Consider the following 17,541-nt stretch of genomic DNA (forward strand, 5'->3'; position numbering starts at 1 on the left):
TACTGTCTTTTGAAGTCCAAAATACCCTATTGCTAATAAACTTCTTAATCATCTAAATTAAAGGAAGCAGTGTCTCTACAAAATAATTGAACGCAACAAAAAAAACTCAATTTCAACAGGTGTCCACCAATGTTTGCTTGTGTTGCGTCGTCAGTGCCCATGACGGTAACTCAGAGTCACCCAACTGGCTTATTTGGTTCAGTTTGAGATCTACTGTGTGTATAGCTAGGTCATTGTGGAAAAACTCACAATTCAGCATTTCAGCACTGACTGAATGGATGACATAAGAATGCCATCAAAACAGATTCCCATCCATTTTCTATATTAGTGAGCAAAATGATTCTGGTGACATGGGGTATGATCTGATAAGATGTCCTTTCACAAAAGACATCTCCGTTAAGGTCATAATAGTAGTGCCATCTTCTTCAGATGTTCTTATTATCGCCTATTGTGATAGGGGCGGGAATTAAATGGGGGCAAATGCAGTGATTGGCTATGATAACCCCCCTCGCTCACGCTACTTCCGTTTTGTCTGTGTGCGCAGGCCCAGTGACCTCTCTCTGATATTTTATTTACTCCTCAAATCCAAGATGGCCACCTTGAATGTCTCGATCCCATAGCAATTGAGGATGCAAGTAGCTACCGAAAAAACAACTTTTCCCCGACCATCTCATCCCCTGAAAATCAGTTCGAATGGTGCGGACGACCCCCTTACATCTTATTAGCCACTAAATAGACATTGCATTTTCGCGCAAACCCATTCAATTCGCAAATTTGAAGTAGTTTCGCGAAGTAGCTCGCGCTGTCGCTGTCTGTCCGAAGCGAGGTTCAGACAGGCAGCACATCCAAATGGCCGAACCGAGAAAAGTACAATTTGTCACCCTCTCGGCCTTCGCTGCGGGATCAGCCACGGAGACTAGGAAACGCCGGTTGGAGGATGACGAGGCCGACATCGACTTGGATGCGGATGGTGAGGTCGAAACGAAAGCGTCCGGGGCAGATGGTGGCGGTGGGCTTTTCGGCAAAACTAGTAGTGACAAGGACAACGCTGAAGGAAAACGGATTACCGTGCGGTTGAACCTATCTCTGTCTGAGCCCAGCGATCAATCGTCGGCCGAGTTTAACTACAGCGAACTCATCCAAAACATCCAGGTATGACTCCTTCTGTTTGGTCAAGAAAGACATGGATCAACACCAGTTGATTTTATTAACTTGGTTAATGGGGACTTGTTATAAGATAGGATATGGACGTGGGTGTATCTTGTCTTTCCACGGACTAGCGTGGTCGGTGGGAGGAGGAAATTACCAGTCATGGACTTCACACAAAAGACCCTAACTCAGCCATTCATTAAGCCATTCACTCAAATCACTTGGTACTCAACTCGAACGGCACGTCAAGATTACAGTTGTAGGCACTCCTTATGCACATGCAGTGATAAAGGTTGTCTGGCGCTACCTGTTTCCAATTCTTGTTAACTTGGCAACTCTCTTGTTAGTTTACACCAGTCATACAGCCATTAATATGGCACGTAGAAGTGCCCCAGTTGAGTTTAGCCTCCTATGGGTGACATATAGAAGATCAGTCAGTGCTGAATAGATGGAGTAGGTTTGGAAGTACCAGGATGTTGCCTACAGGGAGTTGTGTAAAATATCGGTGTTATGTTATCAAGACACTCAGTGTTGTGTACAGACATCATTGCACGGTACAGTAGTTTACTATTTTTTTTTGTTACATATTTGCATAGCAATTATGCTGAGTATATAGTGGGGCAAAAAAGTATTTAGTCAGCCACCAATTGTGCAAGTTCTCCCACTTAAAAAGATGAGAGCCCTGTAATTTTCATCATAGGTACACTTCAACTATGACAGACAAAATTAGGGGGAAAAATCCAGAAAATCACATTGTATGATTTTTAATGAATTTATTTGCAAATTATGGTGGAAAATAAGTATTTGGTCACTTACAAACAAGCAAGATTTCTGGCTCTCACAGACCTGTAACTTCTTCTTTAAGAGGCTTCTCTGTCCTCCACTCGTTTCTTGTATTAATGGCACCTGTTTGAACTTGTTATCAGTATAAAAGACACCTGTCCACAATCTCAAACAGTCACACTCCAAACTCCACTATGGCCAAGACCAAAGAGCTGTCAAAGGACACCAGAAACAAAATTGTAGACCTGCACCAGGCTAGGAAGACTGAATATGCAATAGGTAATCAGCTTGGTTTGAAGAAATCAACTGTGGGAGCAATTATTAGGAAATGGAAGACATACACGACCACTGATAATCTCCCTCGATCTGGGGCTCCACGCAAGATCTCAAAATGAGATCAAAATGATCACAAGAACGGTGAGCAAAAATCCCAGAACCACACGGGAGGGCCTAGTGAATGACCTGCAGAGAGCTGGGACCAAAGTAACAAAGCCTACCATCAGCAAGGGCATTGAAGATGAAACGTGGCTGGGTCTTTCAGCATGACAATGATCCCAAACACATCGCCCGGGCAATGAAGGAGTGGCTTCGTAAGAAGCATTTCAAGGTCCTGGAGTGGCCTAGCCAGTCTCCAGATCTCAACCCCATAGAAAATCTTTGGAGGGAGTTGAAAGTCCGTGTTGCCCAGCAACAGCCCCAAAACAGCACTGCTCTAGAGGAGATCTGCATGGAGAAATGGGCCAAAATACCAGCAACAGTGTGTGAAAACCTTGTGAAGACTTACAGAAAACATTTGACCTCTGTCATTGCCAACAAAGGGTATATAACAAAGTATTGAGATAAACTTTTGTTATTGACCAAATACTTATTTTCCACAATCATTTGCAAATAAATTCATAAAAAAATTCTACAATGTGATTTTCTGTATTTTTTTTCCCTAATTTTGTCTGTCATAGTTGAAGTGTACCAATGATGAACATTACAGGCCTCTCATCTTTTTAAGTGGGAGAACTTGCACAATTGGTGGCTGACTAAATACTTTTTTTGCCCCACTGTATAATACATTGTTCTCAAACTTATGAGTGATAAAGTGATACTACAACTTTATAAACCAGCTGTAAATCTAAATACAAATGCTTATTCACCAATGCTATTTGAGCAATATGATTGCATGACAATGTGATTTACATCCGGTACAATAACAACACAATATTATTTGTTACTTTGTTCATTGTTTCTTTATTGTGGGTAGGTCCATTTCTGTTCCAGTAGTTACACTTTTCCTCACCCATTCCCCCGCTTTCTAGGCAAAAAAGAACACTCCTCCTCCAGCCCCAACTCAGACTCCAACTCTTTTTATCCTGCCTCCTGCCCTTGACCCTAGCGACCCTTTCAACGACGACGAGAGAGAACGACTGCAGGTGGAGGCCCTGGCCAAGAAGTTTGAGAACAAATATGTACGTCATTTTTTGGAGCCGTGGTAAAACCTTGTGCTCTAATAACGCCACTTATAAGATACAAGTTTTAAGATTAGTTTGACTTGTTTTATCCGGTTAATAGCTAGTTGTACTAGTTTATAAACCTGTTTTATCTGGTTATAAGCCATTTTGTTCTCGTTTATGACTACTGGTTATACAGTATGTACATGTGGAAGTATGTATCCTCTGTGACACAGGGCAATGCGAATGCACCAGGAAAGAAGAAGAGGAAGGATAGAATGCAGGATCTGATTGACATCGGCTTCGGCTACGACGAGACCGACCCTTTCATTGACAACTCAGAGGCTGTAAGTATCCCTTTTTTATTTTTGACCTTTTACATCCCTTCATGTGGAGAAGGCATGTTAGGCTGTATTATAGGTGGAGAAAATAGGAATCTGCTCTATTCTGGCAAACTCCGCTCTGGAGTTTTGCTTCCTGTTTGGAGCGTGCTTAAGACTGTCAATCAACCACGGCACCAATTCGCACAACCAATCAACCTCGCCCCATAAACACTAACCTACATTCACCAGAGTGACATGTTTTTGTTGTTGTTGTCAGACACTCATTGAAGTTACTCTGTATTCTGCATCTATGCTCTGAATGTAACGGCTGCCATTTTGTTTTCTGTGACAGTATGACGAGCTGGTCCCGGCCTCCCTGACTACCAAGCTGGGAGGGTTCTACATCAACACGGGCACGCTGCAGTTCAGAGCTGCTTCCGAGTCCGAGGGAGAGGAAGGGGGCAAGGATGTGAAACCCAGAGTAAGGGTGGGATACTGGCATGAAGTATTGTATACAGTGAAATAACACTGTATTAGTCAGTTGGTGTCAATTCAGGAAGTAAACAGAAATGATAATTATTTTTAAAATCAATGATAAAATCTGTTAATTTTTGTTTACTTCCTGAATTGACTAGAATAATTGACCCCATCCCTGATGCTTTATTTGTGTTTATCCAACTGGTTGTTTTGGTTTTTCATGAGTTGTGTCTGTGCCTTCCGGTGTTAGCAGGAGCTGAAGGGTGGCGAGGAGCAAGTGATCAAGAGACGAAGGAGGAAAGAAGGAAACAATTTGGAGGAGAAGAAACCCCGGAAGAACAGAGTGCCCAAACCAGGGTAAGATGATAGGATAGTGGGATGGATACATCGCTGCTTCTTGTGCCTGTCAGGCATGTCTGTACCTTCACAGATTGCAATATGAGATAGAATGGTTGCTGAATAATTCTGATTATTTTGTTCTTGCTGTAAGAGCAAATCATCTAAGGGGACATTGTGGTTCTATGCATATTTCTCAGATAGAACTGAGCATGTTTCTAGAAGCATTCCTCAAAATGTCTTGTAATGGTTTTTGAATCCGTTTTCATACCTCCCTGTGTCAAACCCTACCAAATGTGCACTGAAATTGAAATGTATGCACTTCAGCAATACAATAGACGAATTCATCATATACATATATTTTTGTTCATTCCTACCCATGTACAGATATGTCTGACTATGACATGACACACTGTGATGCTCTCTCTGAATGGCCCGTGGGCTTGTGTGATAGGCCAAGTGTCCTTAACAAAGGCTACATTAGCTACGCTCTGATAAGCTGATCACTCCGCTGCCATAAATACTCCTATTCCCAGAAATAGACCAGCGGCTGTTATGAGACCGTTGTTTTCCTTGTATCATATTGAAAAGACATTGCCTTGCTTATAGGTTTCTTGTCTTCAAGATTACACATCATAACTTGCCTCACTATTTTCTCTCTCTTTCCTCTTTCTTCCTTCTCTCACCCTCTCCTCTCTTCCCACTCTCTTTCCCCTCTTCACCCCTCTCTCTTGTCTTTCTGACCCAGAGTGTCGTCTCTGATGAACATCCACCGGCCAGAGAAGAAGAAGAGGAAGAAGCTGATGAAGGACTCGTTGTGCTTGGCAGCCATGTTGCGCCGCTTCACCCGGGAGAAGCAGGAGATGAGGAAGATGAACCCCACCGCGCCCCACTCCGGCGTGGGTAGCTCCGTGGCCAATGCCCCGCGAGCCAACCACCTGCTGGCTAACTCCCACCTGCACGCTAACGCGGCTAACAACGACGTCTCGTTGGCCGAGCTCACCGCGGACCCCACCATGATGTCACTGCTGGGCTCGACAAATGAGAAGGAGCTTCAGGATATTCTGGGTGACCTGGACTTCAGCCTTCTGGACAGCTCGGCTAATCCGCACGTGGCCACGCCCGGGAGAGAGAATGGCCTGATGGGAATTGGAGTTTCAGGGCCGAAGCCCAGTGGGGGCGGGTTAGGGAGGGGGCTGGGGGTTTCAGGGGGTCTCCTACACCCACCTCCGCTCCCTGACGGCCTGCCCGCCCCCCTCATCAAGCGCATCGAGGACCTACGGGCGGTGAGTCACACTGATGGGGCTTTTTCAGTTTATCATAGATTGATTTATTTGATGTTTATGTGATCAACCCTTGATTTAATTGTTGAGTAACTTCCTGGAATTCTGTACAGTTTAAATGTGTGGCAGCCATTTTCTTCAGCCATGATCAAGGTGATATCTCTTAAAATAGTGTTTCAGTTCTTGGAAGATTTGTAATGCATTTCTTGACAGGGTGGTAAAAATGCGAAGAGAGGTTAGAGAGGAGCAGAGCAGAAAGAAAGAGCGGATGAGAGCAAAACACATGAAAGAAAGGTAGACTAGCAACAGACAACTGGTGGCCAAAAGGGAGAGCGAAGAAAGAGAGAGTGACCAATCAAGGATGAGCGAAAACTGGCAAGATGACGGTGCAGCCATTTTGAAACTGACACGGAAGGCTCCTTTTTGCTGTCGTGCGTCTTTCTATGGAAGACGGTATGCTCACCAATCTCTTTTCTTCACAGGCCTCTCGTCAGTTTGATCAAGAGGGAAGGAAGAAATTCTTCACCCTGGATATGAATAACATCCTACTGGAGTGAGTTTGTCATTCTTTTGACACGTTGTACATCTCTCTCCGTCTCCACCCTGAATGTGTCATACTGCTGATATTGGAGTCGATTGTTCATCTCTTTTCCTGTCTTTTTCACCCCCACTCTGTTCTACATTTCTCCCAACATCTTTCTCTCTCGCACGCAAAAATGGTTTTATTCTTTGTCGTCTCTTCTTTATCCCCTTTCCTTGCTTACCAACTTTCTCTCTCCATCCCCCCTTTCTCTCACTCCTGTTAATTCCCTCTGTTGCTCCTCTCCCTTCCCTCCACTCTCTCCTCCTCCCCTCTTCCCCCAGTATTGAGCTGCAGGTGCAGGAGCAGCCGATGGGGCTCCGCGGGGAGGTGTATTCTCACCTGGAAGCGTTTGTGCCCTGCAATAAAGAGGCCCTTCTCAAACGCCTCAGGAAGCTTAGCCTCAACATCCAGGATGACCGTCTGCGTACGCCCCTGTTGAAGCTGAAACTGGCGGTGTGCAGTGTGATGCCCGAGCAGATCCAACGATACAACATGGACTGCATGGTCAAGGCTGCCAAGTAAGAAGATTTACAATACTCCATAGTGTACTGCAGCCATACTCAACAGGCGGATTGTGGTCCTGATGTGGACCCAGAACGGGGTCAATACGGACCGCGGGTCCCGACTTTACATTTGACATTTTTCCACATTTGATGTTGCATTAGGCTGTTTGTCATTCCCTGACAGAGAGCGATTTCGATTTAGTACCTGTCAGAAATGTCCAGTTGATCAAATAGCTCATGTTAGGTAGATGGGTACGCCCAGGGGCCTCGACCCCCATTTAATTTTGTTGAGCAATTCACTCAGGTATCACATGGCAAAATGTGTAGAATTGCAAAAAATTAGCTTTAAAACGGCAACATTTTCTCTCCAACAACAAGAAGGATGTGACCAATTTGAACAGTTTGGGGTTGTTGGGTTTGTTACTATGCTGATAAATGACAAAAATCCATCCTGACCTTTGCCACCTAGGACATTTGAATGACCGGACCTTCTTAAAGAGTAGTTGAGTACCCCTGGTATACTGTAATGCTATATCGCTTATCCATAATGGGTGTTTGGTTATTTTTAGTGCTCTACTCTGCCTGTGTTCATCACTGCTTTCATTTATATGCATCTCTGCCTCTGCAGGTATATATTGAGGTTGTTAGAACATGTTGGTACTGAGGTGTGTGTGTTGGACCCTAGCAGGCAGCAGCCTGGAGAGGGAGAGAAGAACGGATCAGAGGAGGAGGACGAGGGGAAGCCGGGGAAGAGGATGATGGGCCCACGGAAGAAGTTTGTCTGGGACGACAAGCTCAGGTGACGGCCCATCCACTGCCCTCAATCAAATCTTATTTATGAAGCCATTTTTACATCAGCAGTTGTCACAAGTACTTTTATAGTAATCCGGCCTAGACACTAAAGTGAAATTCTCAAGCTAAGTCATACAGGAAGTGGTTGATTTGAAAAGATAATAGATTAGTAAGCTTTCTTAATTTCTCTCTGTCTCTCTGTCTCTCTCTCTGTGTGTGTGTGTAGGTCGCTGCTGTGTAACCTGGTGCGTGTGAAGTTGAGCTGCTATGAACTGGAGTCATCTCAGTGCTCTCTCTCCGTGGAGGATTACCTCAAGGCCTTCATGGAGAACGAGGTCAAACCACTGTGGCCGAAGGGCTGGATGCAGGCCAGGATGCTGTTCAAGGAGAGCCGTGTTGTACACAGTCACCTCACTGTCAACATGTAAGTTATCTCAACTATAGGTGGACCTTATAAATAAGTTGGCTTTATAATGGCAATTATACCTTTTATTGTATATATGCCTGATTGACAGATGGAATCCAATTTTATTAGTCGCATATACATATCTCGCAAATGTTATTGCGGGTGTAGCGAAATGCTTGTGTTCCTAGCTCCAACAGTGCAGTAATATCTAACAATGCACAACAATGCACACAAATCTAAAAAGTAAAAGAATGTGATTTAGAAATATTAGGACGAGTAATGTCGGAGTCCGTAGTATAAATATACAGTGCCTTCGGAAAGTATTCAGACCCCTTGACTTTTTCCACATTTTGTTACGTTACAGTCGTATTCTAAAATTGATGAAATACAATTTTTTCCTCATCAATCTACACACAATACCCCATAATGACAAAGCCTAAATAGGTTTTTAGAATCTTTTGCAAATGTATTCAAAATAGAAAAACATAAATACCTTATTTAGTATTCAGACCCTTTGCTATGAGACTCGAAATTGAGCTCAGGTGCATCCTGTTTCTATTGATCATTCTTGAGATGTTTCTACAACTTGTTTGGAGTCCACCTGTAGTAAATTCAATTGATTGTACATGATTTGGAAAGGCACAGTTGACAGAGCAAAAACCAAGCACTGAGGTCAAAGGAATTGTCCGTAGAGCTCCGAGACAGGATTGTGTCGAGGCACAGATCTGAGGAAGGATACCAAAAAATGTCTTCAGCATTGAAGGTCCCCAAGAACACAGAGGCCTCCATCATTCTTAAATGGAAGAAGTTTGGAACCACCAAGAGTCTGCCTAGAGCTGGCCGCCCAGCCAAACTGAGCAATCAGGGGAGAAAGACCGTGGTCAGGGAGGTGACCAAGAACCCGATGGTCACACTGACAAAGCTCCAGAGTTCCTCTATGGAGATGGGAGAACCTTTCAGAAGGACAACCATCTCTGTGGCCAGACAGAGGCCACGCCTCAGTAAAAGTCACATGACAACCCCCTTGGAGTTTGCCAAAAGGCACCTAAAGACTCTCAGACCATGAGAAACAAGATTGAACTATTTGGCCTGAATGCCAAATGTCACATCTGGAAGGAACCTGGCACCATCCCTACAGTGAAGCATGGTGGTGGCAGCATCATGCAGTGGGGATGTTTTTAAGCATCAGGAACTGGGAGACTAGTCAGGGTCAAGGGAAAGATGAACGGAGCAAAGAGATCCTTGATGAAAACCTGCTACAGAGTGCTCAGGATCTCAGACTGGGGCGAAGGTTCACCTTCCAACAGGATCTGCAGAGAAGAATGGGAGAAACTTCCCAAATACAGGTGTGTCAAGCTTCTAGTTTCATACCCAAGAAGACTAGAGGCTGTAATCACTACCAAAGGTGCTTCAACAAAGTCCTGAGTAAAGGGTATGAATACTTATGTAAATGTTATTTCCCTTTACCTGTTTTTGCTTTGTGATAATGGGGTAGATTGTCTGTAGATTGATGAAGGGAAAAAACGATTAAATACATTTTAGAATAAGGCTGTAATGTAACAAAATGCGGAAAAAGTCAAGGGGTCTGACTACTTTCCATGTGTGTGTGTATATTTTATATATATATATATACACATACATACATACATACATACATACACACATATGTTTGTTTTCATCAAGGATCTCTTTGCGCCATTCATCTTTCTCTCGATCCTGACTAGTATACACACACACACACACACAGAGTATGTGATGGGATGTATAGACTATATGGATAGAAGATGTACAGTATTGATTGATTGACAGATGGATTGGCATTCCTGTGCGGATGTTAACTTAACACACCATTGGTTTCTCTGTCCAGGGCCAAGAAAAGGATGGTCCCCACCCCCAGGGCTAAAGCAAAGGTCAGTGAAATCTCTTCACTCTCAACTGACGTTTGTAACCTTTTCTACAAGATGGTTATTTGGTATTACTTGCGGTGCCATGTGTTCTGATGCGGGGCTAATGCTAACCTTTGTCCTTTCCCTGTATTCCAGGAGGGCCAATGGATCCAGCAGAGGCCCAATCTCCCCACCGCCACCACCCCTTCTCTCCCCCACGTCCCCTCCACCCCCTCCGTCATCCAGGCCCGCCGGACCTCCTCGTCCCCCTCGGAGCCCATCTGCCTGTCCGACTCGCTGGACGAGGACCTCCGCGCCCCCTCCCTGGATTCCGTCTCCCACGCCCTCGCCTTCCTCAGCCAAGCCGCCAAGGGCCTGGGTCCCCACGGCAGCGTCACTGACCTCACCCTCACCTCCCCCCTCTCCCCCCCGCCTCTCCAGATCCCCAACTCCTCCCCCCCCTCCATCACCCCTCACTACTCGCCCTCGTCTTCCCTACTCACCTCACATTCTCTTTCCAAGATAAACGCCAACTCATCGACGATGCTGACGATGCCATCGATGGCCAACATTAAGACCACGCTATCTACCTCTCCCTCCACTTCCACGGCGTCGTCGGCTCGCATGCAGCTCACGGGGGCCACGTTGGTGTCTCGTGGCGCCGACGGAGTGTACGGCGTGATGAAAGGGGCAGGCTCTATGGGACAGACTCAGAGACACAATGTCAGCATGGCGACCGCCACACACAGGCAAGGGTGCATGACTGGAGGGAGTAAGCTCCACCCACCGTCGTCCCCCTCCCCGCCCACCAAGCAGCGGCCCCCTCCCACAGCCTCTCCGCTCCTGCCCCCCCATCAGAAGGTCGCCCTGGGCATGGGGGTGGCAATACCAGGACTGGGGAAGAGCAGTGTCAAAGCCACCAGCAGCAGTAACGGTGGTACCATGATGAGCAACATGCCCTCCCCCTCCCCCCAGTCCCGTGCCACCAACTCCCACCCCCAGCAGCTCAACTCCAAGAGCCCTCAGCAGCTCAACTCCAAGAGCCCCCAGCAACCCTCCTACCTCACCTCCACGGTGGGCTCCTCACCCTCCCAGTCCCCCTCCCACCACCAGGGCAAATCCAAGCCCCACCACCAGTCCAACTTCATCACCCCCATGCAGGCAACCCTCACCAAGTCCTCCCACAGCAACAACTCCTCCCCCATCATCAAGCTCACCCCTCGCCCCCCTGCCCCCACCCCTCCTCCCATCTCCTCCCCTTCCTCCTCCTCTTCCAACCTCCTCTCTCACTCTCAAATGATCTCTAGCCCTCTCCAGTACCAGTCCCCCAAGACTGCCGGCTTCCGCCCCCCATTTAGTGTCCAAGGTGGGGGTCAGGTGAAGTCGGGCCAGGGCAGTTATAGCTTTGCGGGGAGCCAGAAGGCTCCGTCTGTCATTAGCAGTAGTAGCATTAGCAGCGCTACCTCCAACAGCAGCCCCATGCGCATGTCACCCGTCACCAGTCGCCCGGACAACAGCCCCTCCCCCTCCGGCACAGTCTCGACCAGTCACGGACAGAGACAGAGGACCGTGGGCGGAGCCAAGGCTGTAGGCAGTCGGGTGCCCACGGCAACCATGGCCACACCCTCCGTCACCTCACACCTGACGCAGGTGAGTCAGCCAATCACATGCGACCAGAAAGTGCCAAGAAGTGTGAAAAACAGGATCAAGAGAAGCACCTCTTACATACTGACTGCATTTTTCTCGCCTGAGTTTTGAGTCTGTTTTGCAAAGGCTTGGCCACATCGTCAGAACAGAAGAGAAAGGAAGAGATTGTGTCAGGCACTTTATGTCACTAAGTTGAGTCACCTGATCCCTTTTCTCTTTCTCCCTCCCCCTTCCCCCTAGGTGTCAGCTGGCAGTCCCCTCCTGGGCGGGCCACTTGGCTTTGGGATGCTGGGGGGGCTAGTGCCTGTCTCACTGCCCTTCCAGTTCCCATCGCTGCTCAACTTCACTCCTCCTGGTGCCCCAGGGGTCAGCGGCCTGGGCACGGGCGCCAACTCAGGATACAGCCTCTCACAGAGCGACTTAATGGGTGAGTAATTGGCAACCGGTGCCCAACTGGCAGTGGCTCCACAAGACTGTGATCTTTCAAAGCACCAGGCATGCAAATTTATAAGAGCAAAAATATAGCATTTGTTCTCTACGGTTCAGTAAAACTTTTAGGGCTCTTAATACCACTGAGAAAGTCTGTACTGTACATCATGATGTGGTAAAAGTCTTTACATAATTTACTACTTCATTAGTATGACATTTTATCGGATGAATTTGATCAAATGACAAAGAAAATCCGTGTTTATTAAGATGGCAAAATATATGGAGCCGCAGTTAGATTTGTTTGTGGTCCCTTGAGATTCATCTAGTCTTAGTTTGTGTTACTCATGGTCAGTGTTGTGGTGTGCAGTGTGTGTGCTGTGGATCCACACTGAAGTATTATCAGTTCTAATGTGCCTATGCTAAAGGTTTCTCACTGTAACCCTCTTGCCCCGCCCGTCTCGTTTTCTCATCCAATCCCTCACTCCTTCTCCCCCACCGTCCATCCATCCATCCTCCCCTTTATCTGCCCTCATTTTTATCTTTTACTCAAATTCTACTTTCATCTTTTAATGTTCCTTTTCTCACCTTTATTCTTTATCCCTTCCCCCTCTCCATTCTTCCCTTTTTTTTAACCTCACTCTTTCTTCCTCCCGTCTGTCCACCCCTCCCTCCATCTCTCCTCAGATCTGTATAAAAGTCTCCAGTCAGGGTCACAGGCTGCTCTACCTCCTCACTTGCAGCTTGCTTTCTCAGGTAAACTTCACACCTCCTCCTCCAGTACTTCTCCCCCTCCTCCCTTACCTCCCTCCTCCTCTTCCCTTCCTCCATTTGTGTTGTCGTTCCCTGCGTAATGTTGATATCGCTCACTCACCGTTTGGCTGTAAATTCTTCTTTCCCAACCTGTCTGCATGCTTCAATGTTAGCGGTGATCTGCATGCCCGTGTTACTGCATGACTAGGTTAACACTAAGCACGTGTCTTGTCTGTCGATGAAGCATCTCCTCCCTGTGTGTTCAGTATTTTTCTGCATCATGTATTTACACATGATGTAACAAATTATTTTAACCCCCCCCCCCACCTCAGATGCGAACCAAAGCCAGGGTGGCGACATGAAGAGGAAGTCCCACTGACCAATAGAGACGGAGGACAGAGAGTGACATCGAGACGTCCACTAGGATCACTTTGATTGGACAGATGGACACAATGATGTAATAATACAGGGGGGAGGAGCCTTCTTCCCTCAATATGGACCTGAAGAATCGATTACCCCTCACCATGACGATTTATGAATTTAATTTAACTGTATTTTTATGATTACGGGGTATAAAATGGACCTGGGGTGAATGATAATGATTTTTTTTTCCTTACATTTTTTTTCTTGTCAACATGTTTACATGACCGACCTTTATCACTGTGGAATGAGGACAGGGTCGTATTCATTAGGCTCCAAACGTAGAAAAACAAATACAGAAACAAGGAAGGACTGCCTGAACACTGGTTTTCGTTTAAAAATAGTTTTGCTATATTGTGCACCAACGGAGCGCACATACCGCAACGAATGTCGATCTATTTGCCGTTTGTTCGGCGCGGTCTGTTTCACGGACCACCCCACCGGTGAGGGTTTGATTGCTGACGTTTTCGCTGAATTCTACATTTAGAATCAGTTTGCAAATTATGGCTGGCACTCTGTTCAGAGGTGCAAAGTACTCTCGACCTGCAAACTCTACCAGTGTGTCCGTTCCGTAATGAAAACCACCCAGGAGAGGGAGCACGCTGTTAGCTAAGTCATTTAATTTGAATTTAAGTCTGTTTTTATTTTTTCTCGTCTAAAGCAGATTTGAGTATAAATTATTTTTTGGTCGTTGTCTTGACTGTCTGAGGAAGGTAGTTGTTAACTTGTCTCCGATGTGAGATGCCGTGTCCATAGAGTGTTTTTAAGTCGCCTCTGCTCCCCACAACTGACTGTTAAGGTAGTATAGCTAATATAAAAATTGCTAAATTATTTGTAATTTACACAGGGATAAAAAAATATTTAGAGGTATGAGTGTGCCCGGTGAGATTGTGTGTGTGTGTTTGTACGTACACAACCTACATATATTATTATATATTGTATTTTCTTTCCAGGTCAGTCTGCTGTGTGTGTGCAAATTGCATACCCCCTTTTCTCTGTTGTGTGTTTGAGAGAGTGAATATTCCCCTCTTGCTCAGCGTGTCTTTGGTGCTGTATAATCACACTGGACCTTTTCTGGAGAAAAAACTTGAACTGTAAAAGCTAGACTCTTTTGGAAAGAGGAGTGGAGCGTGAGAGAGGGGACAGAGATGTGAGATTGTAGCCTACTTGAACTTTTTTTTTTTTTATTGTAATTAATTTACTTTGTAAAAAAAACTATCAACTCAAAACACTCAACTCAATATGACAAAACGCCTTAGTTTGTAAGTTTCATTAAATAACTATGCAGGACTATAAATGCTTCAATGCAAAAGTGCAAGTCGTCGCTTGGCTTTCAACCTCTTACTCAGCTGTCAATGTATTTTTGGAAGTTGCGAATGTTTGTGTGTATGTCTGAGTCCTTTTTCTCATCTAAAGAACTCTCCCTTCTCACCTGCTGAATACCTCTAGAAATTGTTCTTCCTTACTCTCTTCCTATATCTGGGAAGATCTCAATAGCATACTCCTCACTTCCTCTCTCCTAGTCTTCTGAAAACCCATTGGGGGAGAAAGTCAGAGGGGAGGGACCTCTGGCTTTCTTGCCTCTGTCCATCTCTTATCATCCTTCATCCCTCCTTCCAATGTCAGTATGAATGTCGACCAACTGCACCAAGGATGGCGCCAAAGATGAGTTTCCTAGCATGTAGATGGGGTGCCTTGGTCAGTGTGTGTGTGTGTTCTTATCAACATTCTCTTTGAAATGTACCCATGAGTGTTGTCTGTCTGTGGTCTGTCAGGATGTCATGGTGAAAAGTTGTTTCTTTCTGTGACGAGCAGGAGGTGACATTTTAAAGCTTTTGTGCTTTTGGGGCGGGTAAAGATTACATTTCATGTTAACTGGTTACTTAATTCGGTCTCTTTTGTAGATTATTTTTGTGTGTCGATTTATGGAATAAAATACAGTTGGTTTTCAATAGGGCCTGAGTAATTTCTTTGTGCTCCCTTTCTTCCGTCGTCCATTGTGACAGCTGTCTACTCTATCTGTATATCGGATTTGAAAGACAATGTTCCCGCCTTAACATGCTGACCAGACCGGACACGTCGCGTGCGCGACCGTCGCAAAATAAATGTAGAAATCCATGTTATTCAATTATTGCACCCACACTGCTCGCGCGCGCCAACGAGCGACTGCGACGCCAAGGGCTAAAATAGAACTCATTCCTATTTCTGAAGCAGATCGCGCTGCAAGTCCTGCCTCTCCCATCTCCTCATTGGTTTGCAGAAGCAGGTGATTGAAAGACGAACTGTTTTGCCGGTAGTCGTGGTAATACAATGAAAGTTTAGATGGATCACCATATAAATTAAACTATGAAAAAGTCTGGAAGGAGGAGAGGTGACTAGAAACGATTCGGTTGGCCGTTTTATGTGTGGATTAATTGTCGGAGTAGAGGTCCTTGTGCATTTCAGGTAAAATGTTTATATGTTAACAAATTAGCTATCAACAGCAAGCTAGCTAAATAGGACAAATGAACGTTACCTAGCAAGCTAAATTGCCATACATGTTAATGCTTTTCGACCTGTCCCCAAATAAATGTCATTGGTTCAGAGTTTGTTTTGATATTTTAACCTGCTGTCGTGATCGCGTTTGGTGTGGAGGGGCAAAATAAATGTATGCACGATAGGGCACGCGCGCAGCCGGTTTGGGTTCCGTGTTAGAGGTAATTTCCGATTGTCAGCTCGAATGGAATTTACCTTAACATTTCTAGCACGCAAACGCTCTTTATTTAGCCTTTCTTTAACTAGGCAAGCCAGTTAAGAACAAATTCTTATTTACAATGATGGCCTACCCCAGCCAAATCCGGACGACGCTGGACCAATTGTGAGCCAACCTATGGGACTCCCAATCACTGCCTGATGTGATACAGCCTGGATTCGAACCAGGGACGTGACACCTCTTGCACTGAGATGCAGTGCCTTAGACTGCTGCTCCATTCGGGAGCCACAAGTGAAACAAGGCACTCGGGAGCCTTAAGATGTGGCAATTCATTTTTTTCATACGTTTGTCATAAATCCATGTTTTGTACAGTCCCTCAATTATGTCAACATTCGTGTTCACCTTCTGTACCCTGGAAAGGTCAGAGCTCGATTCAATCCATAAGGTTTAAGATCCGTGCCACAATGCGGTTGAAATGTAAAGGTAATTTCCTATTGAGTGGATGTCACCGGTGTTTACTGTGAATGTAGTCTCCTGCAAATGCGTAGACATTGCCTTTAAACCTCAACCGCGCTATATCCCGAATCAAGCCCTTACTGTCAAATTACATAATTACACGCGTTGCTCTTTGACCTTTCTCACCCATGCTGGTGTTTCCCAGGTAACAACAGACCCTAGCTTTGTGGAAGGCTCTGGAGTTTTCCCAGTTCTTGGCCCGGTTTGGATTCTTTAAAAAGTGCATCCTTTGTTCCTCCCTTAAAGTAACTGATTAGAAATGACTGGACGGGTGAAAGCCATGTGGTAGAGCCCTTCAGCTCACCTGCCCAGGACACCCACTCAGATTGAGCAACAACAAAAGAAATCTGCTCTTGTCAAATGTTCCAAACAGGACATAGTCTTTTTACCTAAATATGCAAATACCAACAGATAGAATTCATAGCAAGCAGTGCATTGTGTTAGTCAGATTTGATTAAATATAACAGAACATATTACCTGGATTGACATTCACTCTCACTGGATGGGTTGCCAAAAAGAACTAACAAAGCCACACCCCAATAATCCATGAATATAACTGCATTGAGCCATTTGCCACTGTGCTTCTATTGCTATAATCACCATGCTACTGCCTATTTCATTTGTTCATTTAGCAAACAAGCCAACTCATAATCCAGTACCTTTATCAATCAACACCTATATTTTAGCTGTAATCCACTCTAAAAATGCAACATTTTCTCTCGGGCTCATGGCAAAATATGTACAATAGCATGAGATGAGCTATACAACAGCACATTTTCCTCTGCCCGATGGCAAAATTTCAGGAAGTTAGCTACCCAAATTGATGCAGGCCCACCTGACAAGTTTCTGGCTACGCCAATGATGTTGCCCCCCAGCTGGTGGAGAGTATAACATTTGGGTTGCCATCTGAAGCAGGTCCCTGGTTCAAATCACAGAGTAGCTTTTGTTTTCTAACTATTCTCAACCCCTTACTGAATTTAGATCACTTCTCTAAAACAACCCATCATATATGTCCATGCCCTTCAGGTGTAGCTACCCACTGTGCTCTCCAATTTGGAGAGAGAAACCTGCATGACTGAATTGAAAGTCTCTAGGGGCTCCTCCACTCAGAACAAACTGGAATCATA

The 17,541-nt window shown here is 45.4% G+C and overlaps 1 protein-coding gene across 7 annotated transcripts; it reads left to right on the forward strand.

Annotated features, from left to right (window-relative positions):
* Positions 1-566: 566 nt before the first annotated feature.
* On the forward strand, positions 567-15,158 carry LOC110485799 (ubinuclein-2). Of its 7 annotated transcripts, none has more exons than XM_036940450.2 (15): positions 567-1,152; positions 3,240-3,389; positions 3,608-3,718; positions 4,047-4,175; positions 4,422-4,528; positions 5,256-5,793; positions 6,273-6,343; positions 6,655-6,891; positions 7,562-7,675; positions 7,895-8,092; positions 9,942-9,984; positions 10,117-11,610; positions 11,848-12,034; positions 12,721-12,789; positions 13,119-15,158. In XM_036940450.2, exons 1-15 carry the CDS (start codon positions 850-852, stop codon positions 13,163-13,165), a joined length of 3,798 nt encoding a protein of 1,265 aa, XP_036796345.2. In that variant the 5' UTR covers positions 567-849; the 3' UTR covers positions 13,166-15,158. The 7 variants fall into 7 exon arrangements, with proteins under 7 accessions (XP_036796345.2, XP_090052018.1, XP_036796344.2 ...); XM_036940449.2 differs by having other exon boundaries at positions 575-1,152; positions 4,047-4,181; positions 4,425-4,528; XM_090195891.1 differs by having other exon boundaries at positions 575-1,152; positions 4,047-4,181; positions 4,425-4,528; positions 12,721-12,784; positions 13,114-15,158.
* The last annotated feature ends 2,383 nt before the right edge of the window (positions 15,159-17,541 follow it).

Source organism: Oncorhynchus mykiss, chromosome 13 (genome assembly GCF_057628025.1).
Source record: "Oncorhynchus mykiss isolate SJ-2025 chromosome 13, ASM5762802v1, whole genome shotgun sequence".
Taxonomy (NCBI): domain Eukaryota; kingdom Metazoa; phylum Chordata; class Actinopteri; order Salmoniformes; family Salmonidae; genus Oncorhynchus; species Oncorhynchus mykiss.

Excerpts from the sequence above, each read along its gene's own strand:
- LOC110485799 (XM_036940449.2), top strand. The coding sequence starts at position 850 with ATGGCCGAACCGAGAAAAGTACAATTTGTCACCCTCTCGGCCTTCGCT. Across the intron at positions 6,344-6,654 it reads ATGAATAACATCCTACTGGA|TATTGAGCTGCAGGTGCAGG; the intron begins GTGAGTTTGTCA and ends CTCTTCCCCCAG. Across the intron at positions 12,035-12,720 it reads CTCACAGAGCGACTTAATGG|ATCTGTATAAAAGTCTCCAG; the intron begins GTGAGTAATTGG and ends ATCTCTCCTCAG.